General features: G+C 36.6%; 1 protein-coding gene across 4 annotated transcripts in view; it reads left to right on the forward strand.

Annotated features, from left to right (window-relative positions):
* The first annotated feature begins 2,238 nt into the window (after positions 1-2,238).
* The window catches only part of NOL4 (nucleolar protein 4), a 494,820-nt gene continuing 474,560 nt past the window's right edge, over positions 2,239-22,498 (forward strand). For 3 of the 4 annotated variants that reach the window (XM_051970265.1, XM_051970266.1, XM_051970268.1), the window contains exon 1: positions 2,239-4,134. In XM_051970265.1, coding sequence (XP_051826225.1) covers positions 3,877-4,134 — 258 coding nt within the window. In that variant the 5' untranslated portion in view covers positions 2,239-3,876. Of the gene's footprint in view, positions 4,135-4,664; positions 5,024-22,498 lie in introns of those variants that run through there. The other variant, XM_051970267.1, reaches the window with a different exon arrangement.

Below are 22,498 nucleotides of genomic sequence, written 5' to 3' on the forward strand. Positions count from 1 at the left end.
TATCTGAAAAAGCACCAGGGATATGCTGTTAAATATAATCAGTGTGTTTATTTGTTTTGATTAACTCTACTTTTCCACAAGGGAGGGTGCTATGGGGGTTAGGAGGGAGAGTAATGAAATAAACAAAATACAACCCAACAAAGTTATTTATTCGTTGTTTTTTGCTGAGGCAATTGGGGTTAAGTGACTTATCCAGGGTCACACAGCTAGGAAATGTTAGACCAGATTTGAACTCATGTCTTCCTGACTTCAGAGATAATGCTCTATTAACTGTGCCACCTAGCTGCCCCTAGGATTTATTTTTTAAAGAATAGTTTTAGTGAGCCTTCAATTCTGAATATTCATAAACTTACACTAGTGTGTTGAGTCAGGAAATTAACCTTTTACTATATGTCCTCAAATAAAATTATCTGTGCTTAATTCCTAGCAATGTGAGTACTTTAAAGAATTACAACAAAAACAAAAGTTAACAAATAAAGAAGCATAAATGTCCACTTTTGGAAACCTACTGCTCACTTTGGGCTTCATACCTTCATTAAGTGATGAAATAAATATGTGAGCATGCTATGAGTACTGTATTAAGCATAGACTTTCTGAACCACACAAAGAGTTGAAACCTCTGCCTCTGTGATCCTTGGAGTCTAATTAGAGATAAAACACATGAATGAAGAGTATTTTACTTTTTATTAAAATTGCTTTTGTTATTTATAACAATACAGAGTAGCTTGTGATCAAGTACCAAACGAGAAAGACATAATAAGTGGTATATGGGCTCAGAGAGGGCCTTGAGTAATCAGGGAAGACATCCTCAGCCCAGAAAAACTTAAACTGGATCTTGAAGGATGAATAAGATTCAGAAAAGTAGAAGAAAAGAAGAAAGGGGTTGCAGGTGAGAGAAATCTTTCCCAGGGATTCCAGTATTTGGAAATTAAATATCCATAATAATAAGAAAATTATAGAGTAGAAGAAAGTATGCTCTTTGGACAACACTGCGCATACTGAATAACAGTTCATGGTCACCCATTTCTCTGAATTATTCCCTGAAACCTCTGTTCAAAATATTGCAGCATTCACCCTATGAACCCACAATTAAAACATTCGTGATAAACTTCTTCTTTTCCCTTGATTACCAAAAGATATATATACTCATTTAGAAAGATGATTTGTAGTATCCTACGCATCCTGTTGCTAGTTTCCTCTCTGTTTTCAGCACTTAAGATACTGGAATGAAATGAAAAAAGGATGATTGTCCCAGAGATAGATTCTAATCCAATAGAAATGTTCTGTTTCTATTCCAAATGTATTATATCTACTAGTCTTCCAGATGTGCTAATGGAGGGCAGAGAATATTTCAAACGCATTTCTAATCTTCTGTACAGTAAGAGCCACAACTCAGAACAATTTATTTATTTTAGAATAAAATGTTTTCTCACACAAAAAGGTGAAAAATAAAAACAGTCAGGGTGGCCTGGGGCGCAAGGAAGCTGTTGTTGCAGGAATCCTGCAAGTTAATGTGAGAATTCACCCGGGACTCTAAGAGAGATGTGAAGAGGGAAGAGGGGGGAAGGGGGTGAGGGACAAAAACTCTCTTCCCCTTGCAGCTGTCCCTTTCCTTCATTTGTTGCTCCAATAAGCAGTAATTAGGTCCTGAGCTAATGGTGTCAGCTGATCTGCTGTTTTTAGGCTAGACCCAGAGGAATCTCCATGGAAACCCTGCTGGAGTCATCCCCCCACCTGGATGCTGCGAGCTCCTTTCTGCCACCTGGCTGCTGCCTGGCCCGCTGCTACCACTTCTGTTGCCTCCTCCCTGTCTCTAACCTGCAGCCTGCAGCATGCGCACTGCCCCCGGGATCCCTAAATGGGACAATTCTGCCCGTGACGTCAGCGCCCAGCCGTCTCCACAGAAACTTTTGTCCCGCTGGCCAATCAGGGAGCTTGGAAAGGGCTGGGGAGGGGGGCGGGAGGAAAAAAGGGAGTTGGGGCGGGGGGTGGGGGGGTTGGGGGGGAGCGTGTAGAGGCGAGAGGTTTAGTGTGTGGAGCTGTTCGAGCTCAGCCTGGGCTGTCAGTCCCTGCTCCAGCCGCTGCGCGAGACCTCATAGATTCATACACACTTTTTCCTCTCTCTCTCTCTCTCTCTCTCTCTCTCTCTCTCTCTCTCTCTCTCTCTCTCTCTCTCTCTCTCTCTCCTCTCTCTCTCTCTCTCTCTCTCTCTCTCTCTCACACACACACACACTTTATAGGAGAGGGAGGCACTGACCATTTTGCAAGTGCTGGGACTAAACTGCTGTGCGGTGGGTGCAAAGATTCTTCGTTCTCACTTCTTGCTTTCGCTCTGGATACAGAAGACAGGGGAAATACGGGACTTGAATTGGACTAGGTATTTGTACACTTACCTGACAGTCTACTTAGGAAAGCAGCTGAACTGGAAGAGTTCATGCCTTAACAGTCTAATAAAAAGGAAAGGATTGCAGCTACAGCACGAGGAAGATGGGAACTCCCCTATTTCTACCTCTTTAATAAATGGAATGAAATATTGAATGGAGGAGCCGCACACTACATTTGCCTGGGAAAATCGTCCGGCGGAACTAACAATTTGGCTACTTTCATCAGAGGAGGGGGTGTTCATTACGTGGCAGGGGGGGAAAGGAAACCAGAAACTGAATGTATGAATTTGAAACTATTGGCCAAGCAAAGGGAGAAAAAAAAAATCAAGATTTTATTTTAAACAAAGGTTTTCTAGGCTTTTATACCATAAACTCACTTCAGTGTTTTGTGACCAGTGTAGCGGAGACTGGAGAAAAAAAAACAAAAAAAAAAACAGAGGAGTCCTACATGTGTGCACCATTATTAAACTGGCAGACACACCGACAGCCGCCTTCTTTCATTTACCAACATCCAAATGAAATTGAAATCTCTCTTCCGTCCAATAGTTGATCATGTACAAACTCTATATGAATATCAGTGTATGAATAGCTTATGTTCTGAGGGTAACTAGTAGGACATAGGTGTGGAGCTGCAATTCAGCCTACATGGATGTGAGGAGCTTAAATTTCATGGTATTTTTTAAAGAAAGAATTCTGTTACTGTGAAACAAATTCTTATAGGTTTATAAGATGACAGGTAAGAACTTTCACTGCTCTTAGCACCTTAACGCCCAAAAGCAGAGAGTGCAGAGAGAAGCAGCAGGACCTAGGAAGGGGGTGAGCACTAGCGACCACTTTGCCCTCCAGTGTTTGCAACCAGGATAGAGGCTGCTTTGGGAGAGGATCTGTCCTCCAGGACAATCAGAAGAGGGGAAAGCTCTTGGAGATTTGAGGAGGGAAGGCTTTTCTTTTCTTTTTTTTTTAAACCTGCAGTATCCGGGATACGACCTGGAGTAGGGATGTTATCCTAGGCCTGAATACAAGTAAACATTTTGTATTTTGGTAAACCTGGATATCGGATTTTAGTTATTTTAAACCAAACCCCTCTGGGCTAGAAGCTGTTGGAGACATTGGGATGGTCCTGGCTGAACAACATTAAAGAGACTGATCACGTAGAAGGATAAGAAAAGCTTCAGAGACCCCCGTCATCCCCTCTTCTGTGAGCCGGTGCAATTAAAAATGAACAAGAGACTTGGTAGATCTCGGCACTGATTGCTCCCCACCCCCCTTCCCTGACCCGGACCCTCTTCTCCCTCCCCCATCCCAGCTCCCTAAAGCCAGGATCTGATTGCAAGCGGGACCTCCTCTTGTTCCACATTGTGGTAGTGGATGCATTTTTCATGAGCACTAGGTGAACAGGTGCAAAGTACATTTGGAAAATCCAGGCGGCCCATTTCGGTGGCGTGGCGTGGCGTGGCGTGGAGGGTGGTATCTGGCTATCTCTGAGGGGATAATGGAGAGCGACCGGGACATGTACCGTCAGTTTCAGGACTGGTGCCTCCGGACTTATGGAGACTCCGGAAAGACCAAGACGGTGACCCGTAAAAAATACGACCGGATCGTCCAGCTCTTGAATGGCTCCGAGTCGAGCTCCACGGATAATGCCAAATTTAAATTCTGGGTCAAATCGAAAGGTTTCCAGCTCGGCCACTCGGATGAGGTCAATGGTGGAGGTGGCAAGCAAGTGCTCTTCGTGCCGGTCAAAACCACGGTTAGTGAAGTCCCTGCCTTCCTCTCGTGTTTGTCCGCCGAGCGACCCACCGAGGCAGCCTGGAGGGGAAGGGGGAAGCCACAGTTGGCTCGTTTCTCTCCCTCCCCCCCTCCACCTGCCCGCCCCTTAGTCATCCCCATATCGCATTTGCCAGGCACGTTTCTCCCCATAGTTAAGTCTTTGTGGTCTTTTATTGCTCAGCCCTAATGCACTTCGAGTCCCCTCCCTTCCCCTTCCCCGCACCCTCCTCGGCAGCTTCTCTCCGGGCAGGAGACGGCTTTGGGGGTGGGCTATTGTCCCGTCTCTTCAGCTGCCCGTCTGGCGTGTGTCCTGCCCGCCACATAAAGGCCACATCCTCATCCCACCGCCGCCACTGCCCGGTTTGATAATGTACGATTCTAATCGATAGTGTACAGTGTCTCCTTATTGGCACAAAGCCCGAGTGTGGCGCTGGTCGTTGATTTGGGGGTTTCCCCAGGATATCAGGTTTTATTGTTAGACCGCAGCCTGGGAGACGCGGGGCAGCCGGCAGGCACGCACGCCTGGATTATTGCGATGACTGGTTAGATTTTAGATATGCGGGTGGGTTCGCTCCCCCTCTGCAAATAAAGAAGCAGTTAGACGATGATCAACAAAGAGAGAGACGGGCTCTGAGCGCGGTCAAATGCAGTATTTATTGCTTACTCTTTCTGGGATTGCTCAAGTCTCTCACAGCTATGAAGCTTGCTTTAAGCACAGTCGCTGGAAACCACTAGCATTGCCAGCTTTGCGAGATCTAAGCCTGGAAAGCTAGATTTGTTTCTTTCTCATAGCAGAAGAGCTATAATGTTGGGTAGCAGCAGGAGCACCAGAATTTCCTATTTAAGAAGATGGGAACTATGGGCCACAAGTAGGTTTGCATATATCAAATTAATAATGCTTCTCTTTCTACATCATGCCACGGTAGGTAGCCTCTTGATTTGGGGGATGACAGAAGGTAACACATCCATCTTTTCATTTTTATCTTGACTTTTTGGTTTAAGCATTCTTATTTACTATTGGCAGTCATTGTTTACAATATCCCTAGAGTATGCAAAATAGGAGACTTCTTGGGAGCTACTCTACTCTCACCATGATAGAGGAAAATGAAAATATTTGAATGTAGTTTTTTCAAGGTACCAGTGAGAAAATATTTGAGTGTACTTTTTTTCAAGGTATCAGTGAGAAGACTGTTTTACATTTGAAAACAATTTCTGCGATTCAAATAAGAATGGTTTTTTGGTGGATCTTTTTTTATAGGTATCTGGGCAATAGGAAAATGAGAAACGGAAGTAAATGACAAAAACTAAGAATAGAAACTGTGCTGTTTTATTTGGTGTATCTATGAATCAGATCTTTCCTTTTACTCTTTGGCTTTACTCAAGACAATTGTTAAATTGAATCCTTCCCCCTCCCCCCACTATTTAATATAAACATAATTTGTGGGGGTGATCTGAATATTCAAAATGAATATTCAAATGATCTGCATATATTGTAGAAATAGTAAGATGAAGTTTTCTCACTTTATGAAATTATAATTTTAAGAGTTGGGAAATCTGTTTTTAAAATTAGATTTTAACAGAAATCATAATCTATAAGTAAAAGGACTTAATTCTCATTTGGACATTATAAGACTAAATAAAAACAAAAGAATAATCCATTTAAAAAAATAGTAAAGACCTAAAAAAATCTTTTGACTAGGATGAGAATTTGTGGTGACAAAAACTTTTTCTGCCTTCCTTCTATGGAAAACTTATTTCATTCTGTTGTCAACCTGTCAGGTTGCTTTCAATATGTGTAAGCTTAGTGAGCTGATTATGATTTGAATCTGTCACTGGAAAATATTTATACATAATATGAAACTTACCATCAAAATCACGTGGATTTGTAAGATGAAAATGAGTGCCAAACATCACTTCCTCAGAAACACCTTACTAAAGACACATGAGTTTGAGTTATTAGTTAAAGATTATTACAGAGATTATTTTAAAACTTTGGGTAAGTTTTTTCCTAAAAGCAAAACACATTTGAAAGTTTTAGAGAAAAAGCCATCTAATTTTCAGGTGGCGAAAAAACAATGGTTTTCATCTAAAGCTTGAAAGCTCTGCCTCCCATTCAAGACTGTATCAAAATGTTAAAGGTTTATAATTCATGAACAACCCTAATGCTCTGTGGTAGCTTATGAAATTTTTATGTTGCTGTTGTTCCAGAAATGTAAGTCCCTTCTGCTTATAAAAAAACAGACTACCTATGTAGCAAAGAGTTTTTCCTTAAAACCCCCAAAGCAAGTTTCTAATACCATTTGTTTCCCCATATATGAAAATTATTTCCCTCTGAAATACACTTTGCTAATTTTCAATAGGAGTACACTTACTCAATAAAAAAAAAAAAATCACCATTTTGACTTCAAAGGCATACTGTTTGTTTTGTTTTGTTTTTTAAGGGGAAGTAGGGATGGGAGAGATTCCTTCCAAGTGCAATTCCAAGAATGATTTTAAGCTACTGAAAGTGTTGGGGTTGTTGCTCAGTTTTGCTGTCAGCCAGAGAGATTTGCTTCTGACCGTGCAGTAATCCACTGCTGCTGGTAATTAGACATCATTACTGCTGGTTAAAGGAAAAGAGAGAAGGGGAGAGGACAGGCTGGGGCTAATTAACTACTTGATTCTAATGAAAGAAAGAGAGACTGATAGCAACTGGGAGGTTGCACAGACTAGACATACAACATAGACTTAATTGAAGTAAGGATTATCTGGTAGTCTTACAGTAAAAGACTTATTTTTCATGCATGATATATAGTAGGCTTTAGAATAGATCTCTTAAGAAAGTCTAAATCTTAACTGGTTGCAAAAGCACAGTATTAATAAATATTTACTGATGATATATATAACAGTAGGTCATTAAAAATGTATTCTTTAATCAAATTTGATCATCCAAGAACATTATGAAGAGATCAGGCCTGATACACAGATCATTCTGTGATCTAGGAGACATACTTTTGATCACCAAGCAACTTCATCTTGTAAACAGCCATCTTAGGTCCAGAGTAGGACAACAACACATATGTAGTGAAATATTTATTCCTGAAGTTAAGAGAATATTCTATTTCATTTCAAATTATCAGCATCATTTTTCTATGTTATTTCAAATAAAGCAGGCTGCCCTGTATTGAAGATGATGCCCAACTTAAGACTTTTTTTAAGAAGTAAAAAACTGAGCAATAAATCAAATGGATGACATTAAATAGTACAAAGTTTTTTCATCAGTGGTACGCAACACTTAGCCTTACTGGTAGTAGATTTTCCTTCTTTGATAATTCTCATTCTGGTTTCTTTGGATTCTCTCTCTAGTTGGTCCTTAATGACATAGTTGTAGATAACATGTAAATATGACATCACAATCACCTATTACCTTATCCAGAATGTATCATTTTATCCCATATTTTAGAAATTAAACTTAAATACTGCCACAAAATGTTCAAAGCTTTAGGCTAGGAATGAGGCTAATATAAATAACTCTTTTATAAGCCATACTGTTTCAGAAAACTGGAAAGCAAAGTAAGCCTGTGTTTTGTTTTTGATTCATTCAGAGGCCAACACAAGAACTCTAATCTAAACTGAGTGATGAAGTAATGGGAAGACTACTCTTTTTTATATAAATCTGTAGGAACAGACGCCCAAGTCTAAATTGTTGCTTTTTCTCATAATTGCTTCCTCTTATATTTATCCCACTTGAGAACATAAAAGAAAAAATGTGTCATCTTTAGTTGCATCTTTAAAAAATAATGATTTATTCATTTCTGCAATCTGTAAGCCCCAGATTTCTATTGTTCTGTTGTGTATACTATGAGCTGATTACTGTACAATCATTAGGGTGAATATTCATGTAGCAGTTTATAAACAGTTATGAGTTTTATGAGTTACTTAGCTGTGGATTTGGTTATACATCCCTCTATATGTTTATTATGATTCACCCCCTTTGTGTGAAGGAAGTAAGCTATTTAAGAATCCCTACAGATGATGTGTATGTTTCTTCTGGGCACAGATTCATGCTTGGGGCACATGGCTATGCATTCCTCAATATGGATGAGGCCTTGGTCTAGAGATGGTAGGGCATAGTCACTGATAACATAGCTAAAGCCATGGAAGACACTTGATTTCTATCATATCAAATAGTTGTGAAATGGGACGGGTAACAACAATCAAAAAACCAAATTCAAATATTTGCCTTGATGTGAGTCCAGCTTTTTTTTGTTGTTGTTGCTTTGTTTCCTTCCCCATCACTCATGAATGTAGACACCAATTATCAGTGAGTTTCCTTTTCATTCATTACAAGCATATGAAAAACCAAGGGAAATAAACTCTGCCCAGAAGTGTGCTTGTAGAATCATCTTCCTGAACAATAGCAAAAAGGAGAGAAAATAGAAGATTTCTAAGCATTTAAGAATTCTTTCCAAATTTATACACCGACTTACCTCTTTGAGATTCTGAACTCTAGCAATTTCAAAGGAATGGGGAGTTTCCCATTTCCCATATCTTTTTTTCTAACGTGTTCCCTCTCTGTTTAAAGACATCCTACCCATCAAGAAAGGAATACACCGAAGGTTGGCCCTTATATACTGTTCACAATATTGCAGTGACATGGACATAGAGGAAAGGCATAAAAGGGAAATATGTTGAAGGTGGTAATTATAGAACTTGTAGAAATTTCAGTGCTGTGCCATTTAAAAAGTTGTAGATCTAATAATTGACTTATAGACTCAAAGGCTTTGGAAGGCATCTGAGAGATGACTTATGCCATCCATTCTTTTCATTTTTCAGATAAGTCCAAAATGTTAAATAATTTAAGGTCACACATCTAGCTAGTGTGTTAGTGCTGAGACCAAATCTATTCACTCCTTTTTTTGCCAGTGAGAATGAGGTGAAGCACTTAGATGGCACAGGGGCTGGAGCACCAGCCTGGAGTCAAGAGGATCTGAGTTCAAATTCTGATTCATATACATATTAGCTATGGAACTCTGGGAAAGCCATTTAACCCTGATTGCCTCCTAGGAAAAAAAGAATCACTGTTAATAATAAATTCTCTAAGACTATTGTTGCCTTGAATAGTGAAAACATCTAGAATGTTTTGCCTTTTAGTTTCAAGATATTCAATGAACAGAATCACCTGGGACAGATATCTTTAATATCTTTAATAGTGTTAAAATGTTTGACTTGTACACATTTTAATTCCTTTTGGCATTTTGATTTTTGCATTCTATATGGTTTATATACCTATACTTGTGTTATTGGTAGCCATCCATCATAAAACAATTAAAAGTATTTAAGCCACATGAGATACAAAGATCAAAATACAAAAAAGAATTAAAATACAGGATGAATTTTTCCTATATTCATGAGTTAAGATAGTGCATTAAAGATGGAAAAACTTATTTAATATGGAAAAAGGGATATTTCGTAGTTTTAATCTGCTGGGTACTACAAATTATGATATAAAAGAATAGAAAAATAAAAGTACATGACTCTTTGGTTACAATGACCATATGTGTCATTTGAAAAAAAAAAAAAAGAAACATAGAAATGACTGTTATAAAGGGATTTAAAATGAATCATTAAAGATCTAATTAGATATATAGTATACTCCTGACATCAAGAATACTGGCAGAAGGCCCTTAGCATATGGGGTAATATGTGACCAATTTATGGAAGGATATATACTAAAGTTATATATATTGGTAAGGTATGGAAATTACAAAATGCATCCCTGAAGGGAAATACTCCAAGATGATTTATTTAAGTATTGAAATATTTTCCAAATATTAGATAACCCAATGATTACAATTCTAGACTTGGAATGAGGAAAACCTGAATTCAAATCCTGCCTCAGATTGAACAAGTCACTTAATTGATTACTTTCAGTCTCAGTTTCTTCATCTGTAAAGCAGAAATGATGGTTATGAAGATCACAAAACATATAAAGTACTTTGCAAACATTAAAATACCACATAAATGCCTAGTAGTTATTTTTATTTTCTTGTAATTTAGGTACAGAGTACTCAATTAACCAACTTTATTATTTGTAATAAAACTGGATTCACTATTAGCTCTGTGAGTGTGAACAAGTCACTTAATCTCTATCTGCCTCAGTTTCCTCATTCATAAAATTATGAAATTGAACTCAATGATTACCAAGGACTTTTCCTAAATTCTAAAGCTATGAACCTATAATCCTATGGTGCTAAGATGTATGAAACTTCATAATTAATAAGTAGTTAGTTTACTAAAATAAGGAGTTTATATCTTATCATATAAAAAACCCCACCACTGAACATGAGAACTATGAGTTCTATGAGAACTGCATACTTAGGGGTCACATCTACTTTCTAAGTACTTGCCAGTCAATAAACTTTTTTAGAAATCCAAGTGTAGATTCCCATATTCAATCAATGCCTGACTAATCACAATACAAACTTTTTGAGATAGGAATGTTTGTTTCAAACAGCACAATTAAAAACAAACAAACAAACAAACTAAGGCAGGCTGGTCCCCGCTTATTTTTTTTCCTATTTTATTCATTTACTTGCTATTTATCCTGCCTCTAACACTATTGGAATTTTAGAAACTGATTTTCAATGCTTTCATAAATTTAATAATTATGAATAGTCCTAAAATAATGTATCTTGATAGAACAGACTCAATCTTGTCCATTTCTTTCTCTTTTATTTTTCACAATATCTTGATGGCTGAATACATGTATTTCAATATTTAAGTGGATCGATGATCTCTCTTTTATGAACACTACATCCAATGGCATAAATCACAACTCATACCTGCTTGTGTCAGGAAATAGATTGTGATCACTAACATCACTCAAAATACACATATACATATATTTTTAAAAAAATTCCTGTTTACCCTTGATGCCTTATTTGTCACTGCAGTTTCTGTGTTGTATGTTTCAGTGAAAGTATCAATTTCTTGTCATCCATTCCCCAACTTTTTTCTCTGGAATGTCCTCTGCTGCTCCTATTTCCCTCTGTTGAAATTCTATGTTGGTGCCCCAACTATGAAAGCTGTCCCCATCCATCTACCTTCAACTGATTCTTTCTCCCTTTAAAATTCCATGGCATTATGGTTAAACTTCTCCTTTATAATTATTATATTCTAGTTTTATCATATATACTTGACATAGTCTCTATTATAAACTCTTGATTGTGTTCTGTTAAATGAGTACTTTTAAAGCAGCTATTCAAGGTACTGCTTAGTTATCTCTGTATTTCTTGGGTGTTTTGTATGCATTAGGAGTTTAATAAGTATTTTAAGAATGATCAAGCTAGTGAATAGAATGAAGGCATGAATGATTTATTTGTGGTTATCTCAACATTACTTTATTGGATTCTCTGAGATCATGTCATCTTCTGGGGCTTTTTGCAATGAAAGACCAATTTGGAGATTAATGAATTATAATTATTTTCCCATAAGTTTTTTTTCCACTTTTTACATCTTCACCTACCATTAACTGTGGTGGTCTTCTCAGATCTCCAATATAGCCCGGTTAGCTTAGAGGCCTATCTCTCTGCTTGGTTCCAAGAGCTCTTGCCGCTTTGTCCTTTGCTTTCTGCCTCTGCTTTCTTCAGCCTCCAGAGCCAGCACTACTCTTCATGTCATTCCAGTGAAATCTCGACTTGTAGCTTCTTCACTCTCCTAAGAACTTCTTCGACTGGCCCATTGGCCTATTTATGCTCCTTCCAGAGAGAGGGATTATGGGTTTTCTCCCATAGTGCTCTCTGGCCCAAAGAGCTTCAAGGGAGGTATGAACTCATTGAACTCCAATGAGTAAAGGTGTGAACACAAGCCTTGTCTTGATTAGTTCTACTTAGTACCTTGTTTCAGGTTCTGGCCAAAACATCTTCTTGTAAGATTAGATCAACTCTAATTAGTTAACAGTTAGTAAGGATTCCAACAATTAACCTTTTTCACTCTTGTCTCTCAGGAAGAGATGGATCTTGTCTTGTCAAAGTAAATCCTTAGAGCATTTTTGATCCCACCTCTTTCAATTTTCTCCAAATTGCCCCTTCTATCATCCTACTTTCCTTTCTTCCTATCTACTAGTTCTTTCTCTAATTCTAACGCACACACACACACATTTCTCTCATTCTTAAAAAGCAAAACAAAACAAAACAACCCCCTCTCCCAATCTTAATTGATCTTACTGCCCCTGCTATCATCCTGTCTCTCTACCATTTTCTTTCTCTCTCCTCCCCTACTTTTTTTGTTTTGTGTGTGTGTGTGTGTGTGTGTGTGTGTGCGTGTGTGTGTGTGCATGTTTTATTGTTACTTTATTTTATTTTTGACTAAAATCCTTGAGAATCTAATCTATCCCGAATACCTCCACTTTCTCTCCTTTCGTTGTCATTTAAGTCCTCTGCAATCTAGTTTGCAATTTTGCCATTCAATTGAATCTCCTCAAAGTCACCAATGATTTCTTAGTTGCCAGATCTAATGATTTATTTCTTAATCCATAGCTTTCTGGAATTTGTCACAGTGTCAATTACCCTCTGCTGAATATTCTTGATATTTTCTAGGTTTAAGTGACATTGCTCTCTACCAGTTCTCCCCTTATCCATATGACTGACTGCTTTTCAATATCCTTTACTAGTTCATTATCCAGGTTAGTTTTACTAATATCCCTACCTTTACTCCAGGAAAATCCTCTGTTTGGCATTCATAAGCTAGCTCTCTTAATAATTTTCTTATGTCTTACTCTTCAATCCAATAACATCAGCCTCCAGACTCTTAGCTCTGAGAATTTTCTCCATCTTCCATATCTGGAATGCTCTTCTTCCTCATTTCTGCCTGGGGACAATTAGCATTAAATTGCAGTTGGTTTTAATGATTATCACAATGTAGTTTATTTCAAGGAAAAGACCTCTTTGGTTTCCTCTTTTATGGGAAGTAGCAGGATGAACAATAACTTGTAAGTGCTTATTGGCTGGTTTTGAGTAGATCTCGTTAATTTTTTTATAAATGGTAGAAATTTCAGAGGCATTTTTCCTCCTCTAAGTTAAGTTTGTTTTGTCTTGTTTTGTTTTGCTTTTTTTCTTTGCAGCTAAGAATTCTACAATGGGTTCTTATATCATGCTCTCAAGAAATGTAATCAAGTATCAGCTGTCATAACTGTTCTTTTAGTGACAAAATTTTCAAGTGTTTGGGAGAAGAGCAAGAAAGTCAGGGATTTGGGGAATTTACTCAGAGATCAGGTTTAAGAATGTCAGATCCTTGATATTTATGGGAGTTAAGAAGAATGTATTTTATAGGAATAGATCTGATACTTGACATTTATTACCATGATCTCTATTTTTAGGGTGATTATTCATTGATAATGCACTTTGATATTTGTGTTTTTAACTATTTTGTGGGGAGTTAGTGGCTATTTTAAAAATGTCTTTGTTTGGAATTATTTATTTTTTTCAGTGAGAAGTGATTACTTTGCAAAGAATAATGAACATTCTTTTACTTATACCTTATTATAACTAATAGCAGCTACTTCCAGATGGTTGGTTGGACTTAAGGGTTCAGTCTGTGGCCATGGAGCAAAGCTTTCTGGCAAACAGGGGGATCTAATTTGCTGCCTAGGACTTATTAGTACTCTGCCATAACCAAATTATTTCATTGGCCTATGCTCTTAATATTACATCATAGAGATTTTCCTAAATGTCAGGTGTGGATCACAGTTCTCTTAGTTGGCTCTAGTTGCCGTTCTACAAAACTTAATGAAAATGCCATGACAAAGGATTGCGATTTTTATTGCAACTTTTTATAATTCATGAAAAAAATATTACATCAAAACAATATTTTTTTTTACTGTGCTAAGTTCTACTAATTAAGAATTAGTGCTAATTTAACCAGGACTGAGCAGAAATTTACCATAAACAAGGAAAGTGAGTAAAGTTAATAAAGCAATAATGTAAATCAGAGTCAAGGCAATATGTTTAAATTTTAAAGCTCTTAATTATTTTTATTTGCATACACATAATAATACACATATGCTTATTACAATTGACCATCTTCTCTTCATTAATGCAGATATTATTCTGTAAGGGATATTTTGTAAAAATCTAGTTTGAGTTATTGTGGAGATGGATGGACAAAAATAACTTCGGTTCCTCCATAATTCAGACTTTTTTCACTAATTCAAAGTGGTCTTAACCATGTTTATTACATCATATGGGAGGAACACTGTGCTATAGTTAAAAGAGTGCTAGGTTTGAAATTAAAAGATACCTTTAAAGATACTTTTCAAATCGTGCTTCATTTATTAATTAGCTATATAGTGCAATTCATAACTTTTCCTTGCCCCATCTATTAAACAGGGACAATAATGCCAAAGCTGCTTATCTTCATAAAACTGTAAGGATCAAGTGAAACCATATAGGTGAAGCACTTTACAAATCATAAAAGACTAGAACAATGTTATTATTAAGCCTTAAAGTTAGAAAATTGACAAATGATAACTCTTAGAACAAGTATACCTTTCTTTATATAGTAGATGGAGTTTTTAAAAAGTTACATATAAATCAATTTTTGTTAGTTAAAATATTTTCAGTGTATTCAATTAACTCATTAGTGAAATTCCATAGTGAATCATTTATAAAGTGGTATATTAGTTTATAAAAAACAGTAATTCCCTTTAACTTAACAGTTTTGTAGAGAGAGATGAAGTACCAAGAGATGGTATTCGTGCCTTGAGATGAGAAATTATAAGATGATTTTTTTTTGCTTTTGTTTTTAGCAGAACAAGATAAGCATGATGGCCCATAAAAATAGAAAAAAAAAACCTCTTTCTCAAGATAGCCCTTTGTTGATATTGAAGAAAAGATTATTTTAAAATGCACATTCTTCCAAATTTCATATCAAAATAAAAATGTCTTCATTATAAATCCTGGTTATTTGCCCATTTTTAAACTCAGATACTAAAAAGTTTTTTTTTTCACATTACAAAAATTTTTGTTTCCTTTATTATACTGACAACTAGATCAAAATATTAGATTGGGGGATACAGTGAAATGGGAAAGCAGGAACTAGAAAAGAAATGATTGCTCTGAATTCCAGTTTTTCTGCAAGCTTGGCATGAGATAGATCTAATTTCCCATGCCACAAAGAGACAATCAAGCTTTTTTTGCATATCAAAGGGACTTTTAAGTCTGAAAAGGAAACTGAGTAATATCACCTATGATCTTAGATTTACAAGTAAATTTCTAAATATCAAATTCTGTGTTCATACATGTATAAAATCTTTGGAATTCTCTTAGAAATTTTTACTTGAAAAATAAGTTTATGTTTGATGACAAAAAGCATAAAGTCCTTTTATCTTTTCAATCTTCACACTTCCTTCTATCTCTCTGTCTAGTTGCTGTTCCTTATGTCTAACACTCAATCTCCCCCATCTTCATGACTTTTTCCTGGTTTTTCCCCTTTCCTAAAGTGCTCTCCTCCTCCCTTCAGCCTCTTAGAATCCCTATATCTTAGAATCCTTGATATCCTGTCATTTCATTGGTATAAGGAATTCTGAGGTAAAAAAAGTCTCTCTACCAATGTAGGTATGCATTTTTAGAGAGAGAGTGATTTGCTTGGATCACAGAATAACACATATCAGAGACAGGACTTGAACCTAGCTCCTTCTATCTCCTAAGCAATAGCTTAAGTATACCATTTAGTATACCAGGAAGCTTCTTTTAATAAATGAATGATGAAGTGAAAAAAAGCCTTTGCAAAAGGAAAAAAAAAATCTTGTTCTCAAAGACCTTACATATATGAAGAAGTTAGTAGCTAGGGAAAGGTGTTTTAGGGAAATCATAAGAATAGTTATTGGAATAAGAGTGCCTTCAATCCACAGCATCCTTTCCAGAAACAGTTTTAGGATTGGTCTGATTATAGCTTGAAGAATAAAGAGGAGGAGGAAAGGGAAAAGTGAGATATATGCACAGTAGTTGGTTGTAAATTGACCTGTATGAAGAAGTATGGTTCAATAGTCTGGGACTTTTCCTTTTTGGTGAGTGCAGTAGCAACATGAAAATGGAAGGGCAAATAATGATTTAGGTGAAAGAGTCCTTTGGTGATACAATAGCATTTTTTAAAATGTTGGGGTGAAGATATTGGAATTATATCTATAATCATAGCCTGGAATATTGGCTTTTCTAAGACCTTAAAAGTATTGAGATTTGTTCAGTTGAAAAATTGGATTAATTTAATCAGACAACTGAGTAGTAATATTTAGTAGTGTTAACTCACAGTCTAGCATGATCTTCTTTTGCTTATTTCTGTGGATACATTTTTAATAAATGATTTTGAATGTTATTGAAATATCATTGAACCAAGTTATTTTAAAAAGGAAATATATAGTGACCTATAACACTGATGAGAAAGAAGTAAGGATAGTAACATATAAACCTGTGATTGATAGCAAGAATTAGATTTTTTTAAATTACTAGAATATTTTTAAATGATCTTCATTTCCCAATATGAACACCTTTCCTGTCTTCTTACACTCTCCTCTCCTCCACATAATCTAAAATTCATTGACAATGGTCTCCTGCTATTTTTCTCCCATTATCCTCCATTTTCCAACTCAGTTTTCATCAGCTATTTTCCATGCCTGGAACTCTTCCCTCGTCATCATCTTCACTTCCCTGGCTTCCTTCAAGTGCAAGTTAAATGCCCATCTTCTGCAAAAAGCCTTTCTCACTTCTTAGTATTTTCCCCTGAAACTTCTCATTTTAGCCTGTCTATGTCCTTTTTTTTTTAATATAGCTGTTTTCATCTTGTCTCTTCCCTTTAGTCTGTGATCTCCTCTATAGCTGGGACTCTTTTTGCCTTTCTTTATATTCTCAACAATTAGTACAATTCTTGACAATAGTAGAATGACTGACCAATATATTCTGCCCATCTTCCCCTTTAGAACTATTATCTCTCTTTAAAGAAATGAAGTTGTCTTCATTTCTGTTGAGTTATATTTGAAATAGTCCAGTAGGATATGCACATGCATTGCTGGACAACAGAAAACACTGTAGACAAAGGAGAAAAAGAACATGATTACAATTATAACAATAACAGTCACTCATATAATGCTTTTGAGAAACAGATAGAGACAGAAATAGGTATAAATAAAAAGTACAACAAAGGAATATAGGAGTGAAGGAAAAAATAAGAAAAGGAAGTGAACATAGGAAAAGAATAGGGTCAGATATAGTGACTAGAAAGGAGAAAAGAAATGTCATCTATTTTTGTCAAAAATTTTACTTGTGATAAAACGATATGTTGGAAATTGTGATCACAAGAGAAATTTGAAGAGGAATTTTAGAATTCAGGATGAGAAAAGTGGAAAAATGCTGACACACGTTTTGAATGTGGAATTAGATGGAGTATAAGTGACAGATGTAAAACAAAAACTTTGTTAAAGTCAAGTTTTAAGTCCAAGAATTTAATAGCTGGTCAATAATAATGGGTAGTTATTGAACTGAATGGGGCAGCTAGGTGACACAATGGATAGAGTACCAGGTCTAGAGTCAGGGAGACTAATCTTCCTGAATTCAAAGCTGGCCCTGATAGATTTCCTAGATGTAACTTGTATACAAGTCATTTACTCCTGCTTGCCTCATTTTCCTCATCTCTAAAATGAATTGGAGAAGAAAATGGCAAAATTCTCCAGTATCTTTGCTAAGAAAACTTCAAATGGAACCCCAAAGAGTCAGATAAGACTGAAAAAATGGAAGTTACTTTTTCTTCTGCACCATCACAGATAGAGAAGAGTGAACAGATCAGGTACTTTGATTTCAAATTACCACTACCATAATAAAAAAAAATGACTAAAAAGAGCTAACAGTTTAAGAAAATAATATGTGGGAATTTTTCCAAGACAGAGAAAGAGGCCAAGAGATGAAAAATAGCTATTCCCATATTTAGGCCATAAAAGCTGGCCTTCCTCCTGAAGGTAGAAGGAAGTTCTAGCTGAAATTGTTAATAAAATAATCTGGAAAAATGGCCAAAGCTGAGCAATTGGTTACTAGAAAAACAGTTGGAGGAAGAATCACTGATCTGAATCTATTTCTACTCCCACTGCTCCCACCTCCGTACTGATGCCCTTTCCTCTTCCCGCATTCCACAACCCCTACTTTTATCATCCAGGAGGCCATGATTGGAAAAGCATATGGATAATGTTTACAGTTACTGGTAAGAATAACAACTAAGTTTGTATGTGCTCAGGAAATCTCAAAAGGGGGCTGGGAGGGAATGTTTATATCCTAAGTAAGATTTGCTTGGATCAGAGAGGAGCAGTGGGCATGTGTGTAACCTATGCTGTTGATTATTTCACATGGTTTACTTCTATGGATATGAATAAATATTTTGACTATACTTATGGATTTGACTCCACTGACCATGTTCATATGATTAAGATCCATTAAGATAGTAGCCTATAGAGGAAGCAGAGTTTTCTCAGTAGGCAGAGACTATCATGACTACAATAGGATAACTTCAGACTGACCATACCCTCAACTAAGAAGAAAAATACTGCCACCCCCCCCAAAACAGAGCTAGAGATGGAAGCTTCCTCAGAGATTGAGAATAATAGAAAATTTTCTGTTGGGTATACACTGTGGTGTGGGACGAAGTACATAGAACCCTGTGGGTTATGGAAATGAAGCAGGACTGTGCTCTCCCTCCCATGTTATGTAACATGATGTTTTTCTCAATATTATCAGATGTCTTCAACAAGGACAAAAATGACATCACGTTCATCTAGTACATAGATAGTAATTTATTGGCAAATTATTTGACTTGAAAAGGCTACAAACCAAGACCAGAATAGAAGGTGAGTTGGTCTGTGACTTTTTGTTTACAGATGACTGTTCACTCAATACAGCTCCTGAGGCTGAGAAGCAGCAGAGTACAAATATGCTGTTTGTGTTAATTTTGGTCTGTTAGTTAACACCAAGAAAATAGAGTTCTCCACCAGCCAGCACAGTGCCACCAATATGAAGAAACATCAGTTGCAGCAAATGGAGAAATGTTGAATATAGATAAATTCACTTACCTTGGCAGCATATTTTCCAGGAATGTACACATAGATAATGAGGTTAAGGTACTCATTGCAAGAACTAGCTCACTATTTGGGAGGCTCTAAAGGAAAGTGTCAGAAGAATTATTAGCCTGCCTATCAAACTGAATATTTACAGAGCCAGTGTGCTAATATTGTTGTTTGCCTGTGAAACGTGGATAGTATTCCAGTGCCATGACAGAAAATTGAATCACTTCATTTGAATTGTCTTATAAAGATTCTGATTCTTGTAAAATAAGGTATAGGATACTGAGATCTTTTCTCAATCTGAATTGCCAAGTATTTAAACTCAACTTCAAAAAGCATAATTTCAATGGGCTGGTCATATTGTTCAAATGCCAAATGGAAGGAAGTTTGCCTAAAAGAAGATTTTGTGAAAAATTTCACACAAGACAAGTGCTCATATGAAATCAGAAGAAGTGATACAAGGATATCTTCCAGGTATTTCTGAAGAATTTTAGAATCATGAGATAAGGGAAACACTGGTACAGGGCTACCCAACATGGCATCCCCCCATGAAAAAAAGGCTGTGTGCTCTAGAAACAAAGCAGAGTTGCAATAGTTCAAAAGAAATGTGGGTTTGCAAATTTAGAGACATCTCCATTTCAAATGTTCATACAGACTATACTTGTGCCCAAACAGTGGTAGAATCTTCTGAGATCATTTTGGTGTGATCAGTTGTCGGACATACTATCTCATGTCCCGGATATATTGCTTTTTCATTTTGGTCCTCTTCCAGTATGAAAAACACCCACCATTAAAGTGATAGGTACTTGAACCTATTCTACTTTTGGATTGTTCTGATCTTTATTTTGAGTCAAAATCCATTTCTTGTAGCTTTTATTTATTACTTCTAGTTATACATCATAGAATCAGACAAAAGAAAACATTTCTTTTTCATATAACAGCCTTTCAAATAACTGAAAATAGCTTTTATGCCTTATTGGGCAGTTAGGTGGTAGGGTGGATAGAATACTAGGTCTAGAGTCAGGAAGACTCATCTTCCTGAATTCAAATCTGGTCTCAGTTACTTGCTGGTTAAGTCAATTAACCCAATTTGCATCACTTTCCCCATCTATAAAAGGAATTGGACAAAAAAATAGCAAACTCCTCCAGTATCTTTGCCATGAAAACCCTGAGGAAAAGTCCAACATGATTGAACAATAATGACAATATACTGCTGACTCTTATTAGACTTACAGACTACATATGAATTATTTTCTCTATTTTAGCCAACCTGTACTTGGATAGATAATACCTTTGAATTCTCATTCTGTAAAGTTGTGGTCTGCCTTGAATATTATTTGTGAAAGCTTGATTATTCCCTTTATAGATCCCAATTAAGGATGCCCTTAATGAAGGAATATATCATTCACATAAAAATATGATTTATAGTTTTATAGAACTGTGATCTCATTACTGGGACTAGTCCTTCCAATGATGCAATTGGCAGCCCAGATATGTCTGCTTAGCCTGTGTAATTTTTACTCCTTTCTATTCACAAAATCTGCCACAGGGGAGCCATCCAAAATGCCACAGGTCTTTTTTCTTTAACTCTCTTGATGTTGAATGGATGTCAATATAGCAAATGAACCAAAGCCATACCCAGAAATTCTGGTACCTAAAACAATTTCAGTTCAATTAGATTGTCTAAAGCATAACTTCTCCTATATGTGGCTGAGCTAGACTGGGGGATAAGATTCTGGGAAGATGGCAGAGTAGGTTGGTAAAATTCAAGCTTTCCAAATTTCCCCACAAATAGAAAAAATTTGTGCCTCAGGGTATTCACCATAGAATAGTGAAAAAATCAAGAAGACTTAGAGCAGAACAGAAGTCCTCTAGGTACAACCTGAAAAGATACGAAGAAAGATCCTAGGCCAGAGATTAACCCATGTTAAGTGAAAACACCCTAAGGCTAGCTCTTTAGAAACACCAAATTGGGTGATTACCTGTGGGACCTGGTTTGGCTGGAGTCTCAGCAGAAACCACAGAAACTTTCATCTTCTGGACACCATGTGAAGTCAGGATCAGAGTCTGGGAAGACTGAGAAAATCTCATCTGATTAGGAATGCCAACCTTGTTGTGCTGTTGAGATGAGAGTCCTGGGTGAGAAGGAATCAGCACCCAGTGAGTGCAGAAGCAGTGGGGCAGGGACACTGCTAGCTACAGGCACTTACAGGATGGGGGAACTTTTGGTTTGGCCTTCCTGGTCAGAGTGGAGAGCTGAAGTGAAGCTTGAGGTACCATCCCCCCACTCCACAACTAGAGGTGCTTACACTAATACCTCTCATTAAAAAAAAAAATGAATTGGCATTCATGTTCTGGAGCAATAGAACATGAGAGAAAAGTGGAAATAGAAAATATACGCTGATCACAACCTCAATGAGATCCTTTGTGGAAAACACATAGGAATATTATTGCCAAATTTTAAAACCCTTCAGATCAAAGAGAAAATTTTGCAAGAACAAGGAAAAAAAAAGTCACATATCCTGGAACTAGAATTAGAATTATATAGGACTTATCAGCAGTCACAATAAAAAGGGCAGGCCCTGGACTAATATCTATTAACAATTGAAAGAATTAGGCCTGTGGACAAAAATATCATATTCAGAAAAATTATGTATAATATTGAATGAGAAAAAATAGACTTTAAATGGACTTGCAGATTTTCAGGACTTTCTATCAACCAATCCTAGCTTAATAGGAAATTTAACGTATAATAGCCAATATCAAAGATCAATTTCAAGGAATTCAACATGGACAAATTGTTTTTTTTATATGGGACATGTACACCATATATTTAAGGTTGACTAACAATAAGGTAGCTCAAAAGAAAGATTGGGGTAGAGTTAAGAAAAAAAAATTATGTTTTACAAATGAGATGTGGAAGAAGAATAGTCACAGAGGCATTAAAGGGAAGAGGAGGACTTATAGTTCTGAAAACCTTCTCACAATGGGAATGGGCCAAATAGACATTACACAAATACCAAAGCTATAGCACCCTCCAAAATCTATAAAGAAATGGGGGGGGGGGAGAGATGGGCAAACAGGGAAACAAAGAGTGAGAAAAGACTAAGGTTAAATATTTTATATAAATAAACTAGATTGTAGACAGATTTTAAAGTCATGAGAGTTGAGGTTGAAAAATTTTGAGGCCAGGGGATTTAAATGGCAGGACTGATTGGGGTAGAGATGTTTGTTTCAAAGGTGTTTTGGAGAAAAAAGTGTCCTGGAT

Source organism: Antechinus flavipes, chromosome 1, assembly GCF_016432865.1.
Source record: "Antechinus flavipes isolate AdamAnt ecotype Samford, QLD, Australia chromosome 1, AdamAnt_v2, whole genome shotgun sequence".
Lineage (NCBI taxonomy): Eukaryota > Metazoa > Chordata > Mammalia > Dasyuromorphia > Dasyuridae > Antechinus > Antechinus flavipes.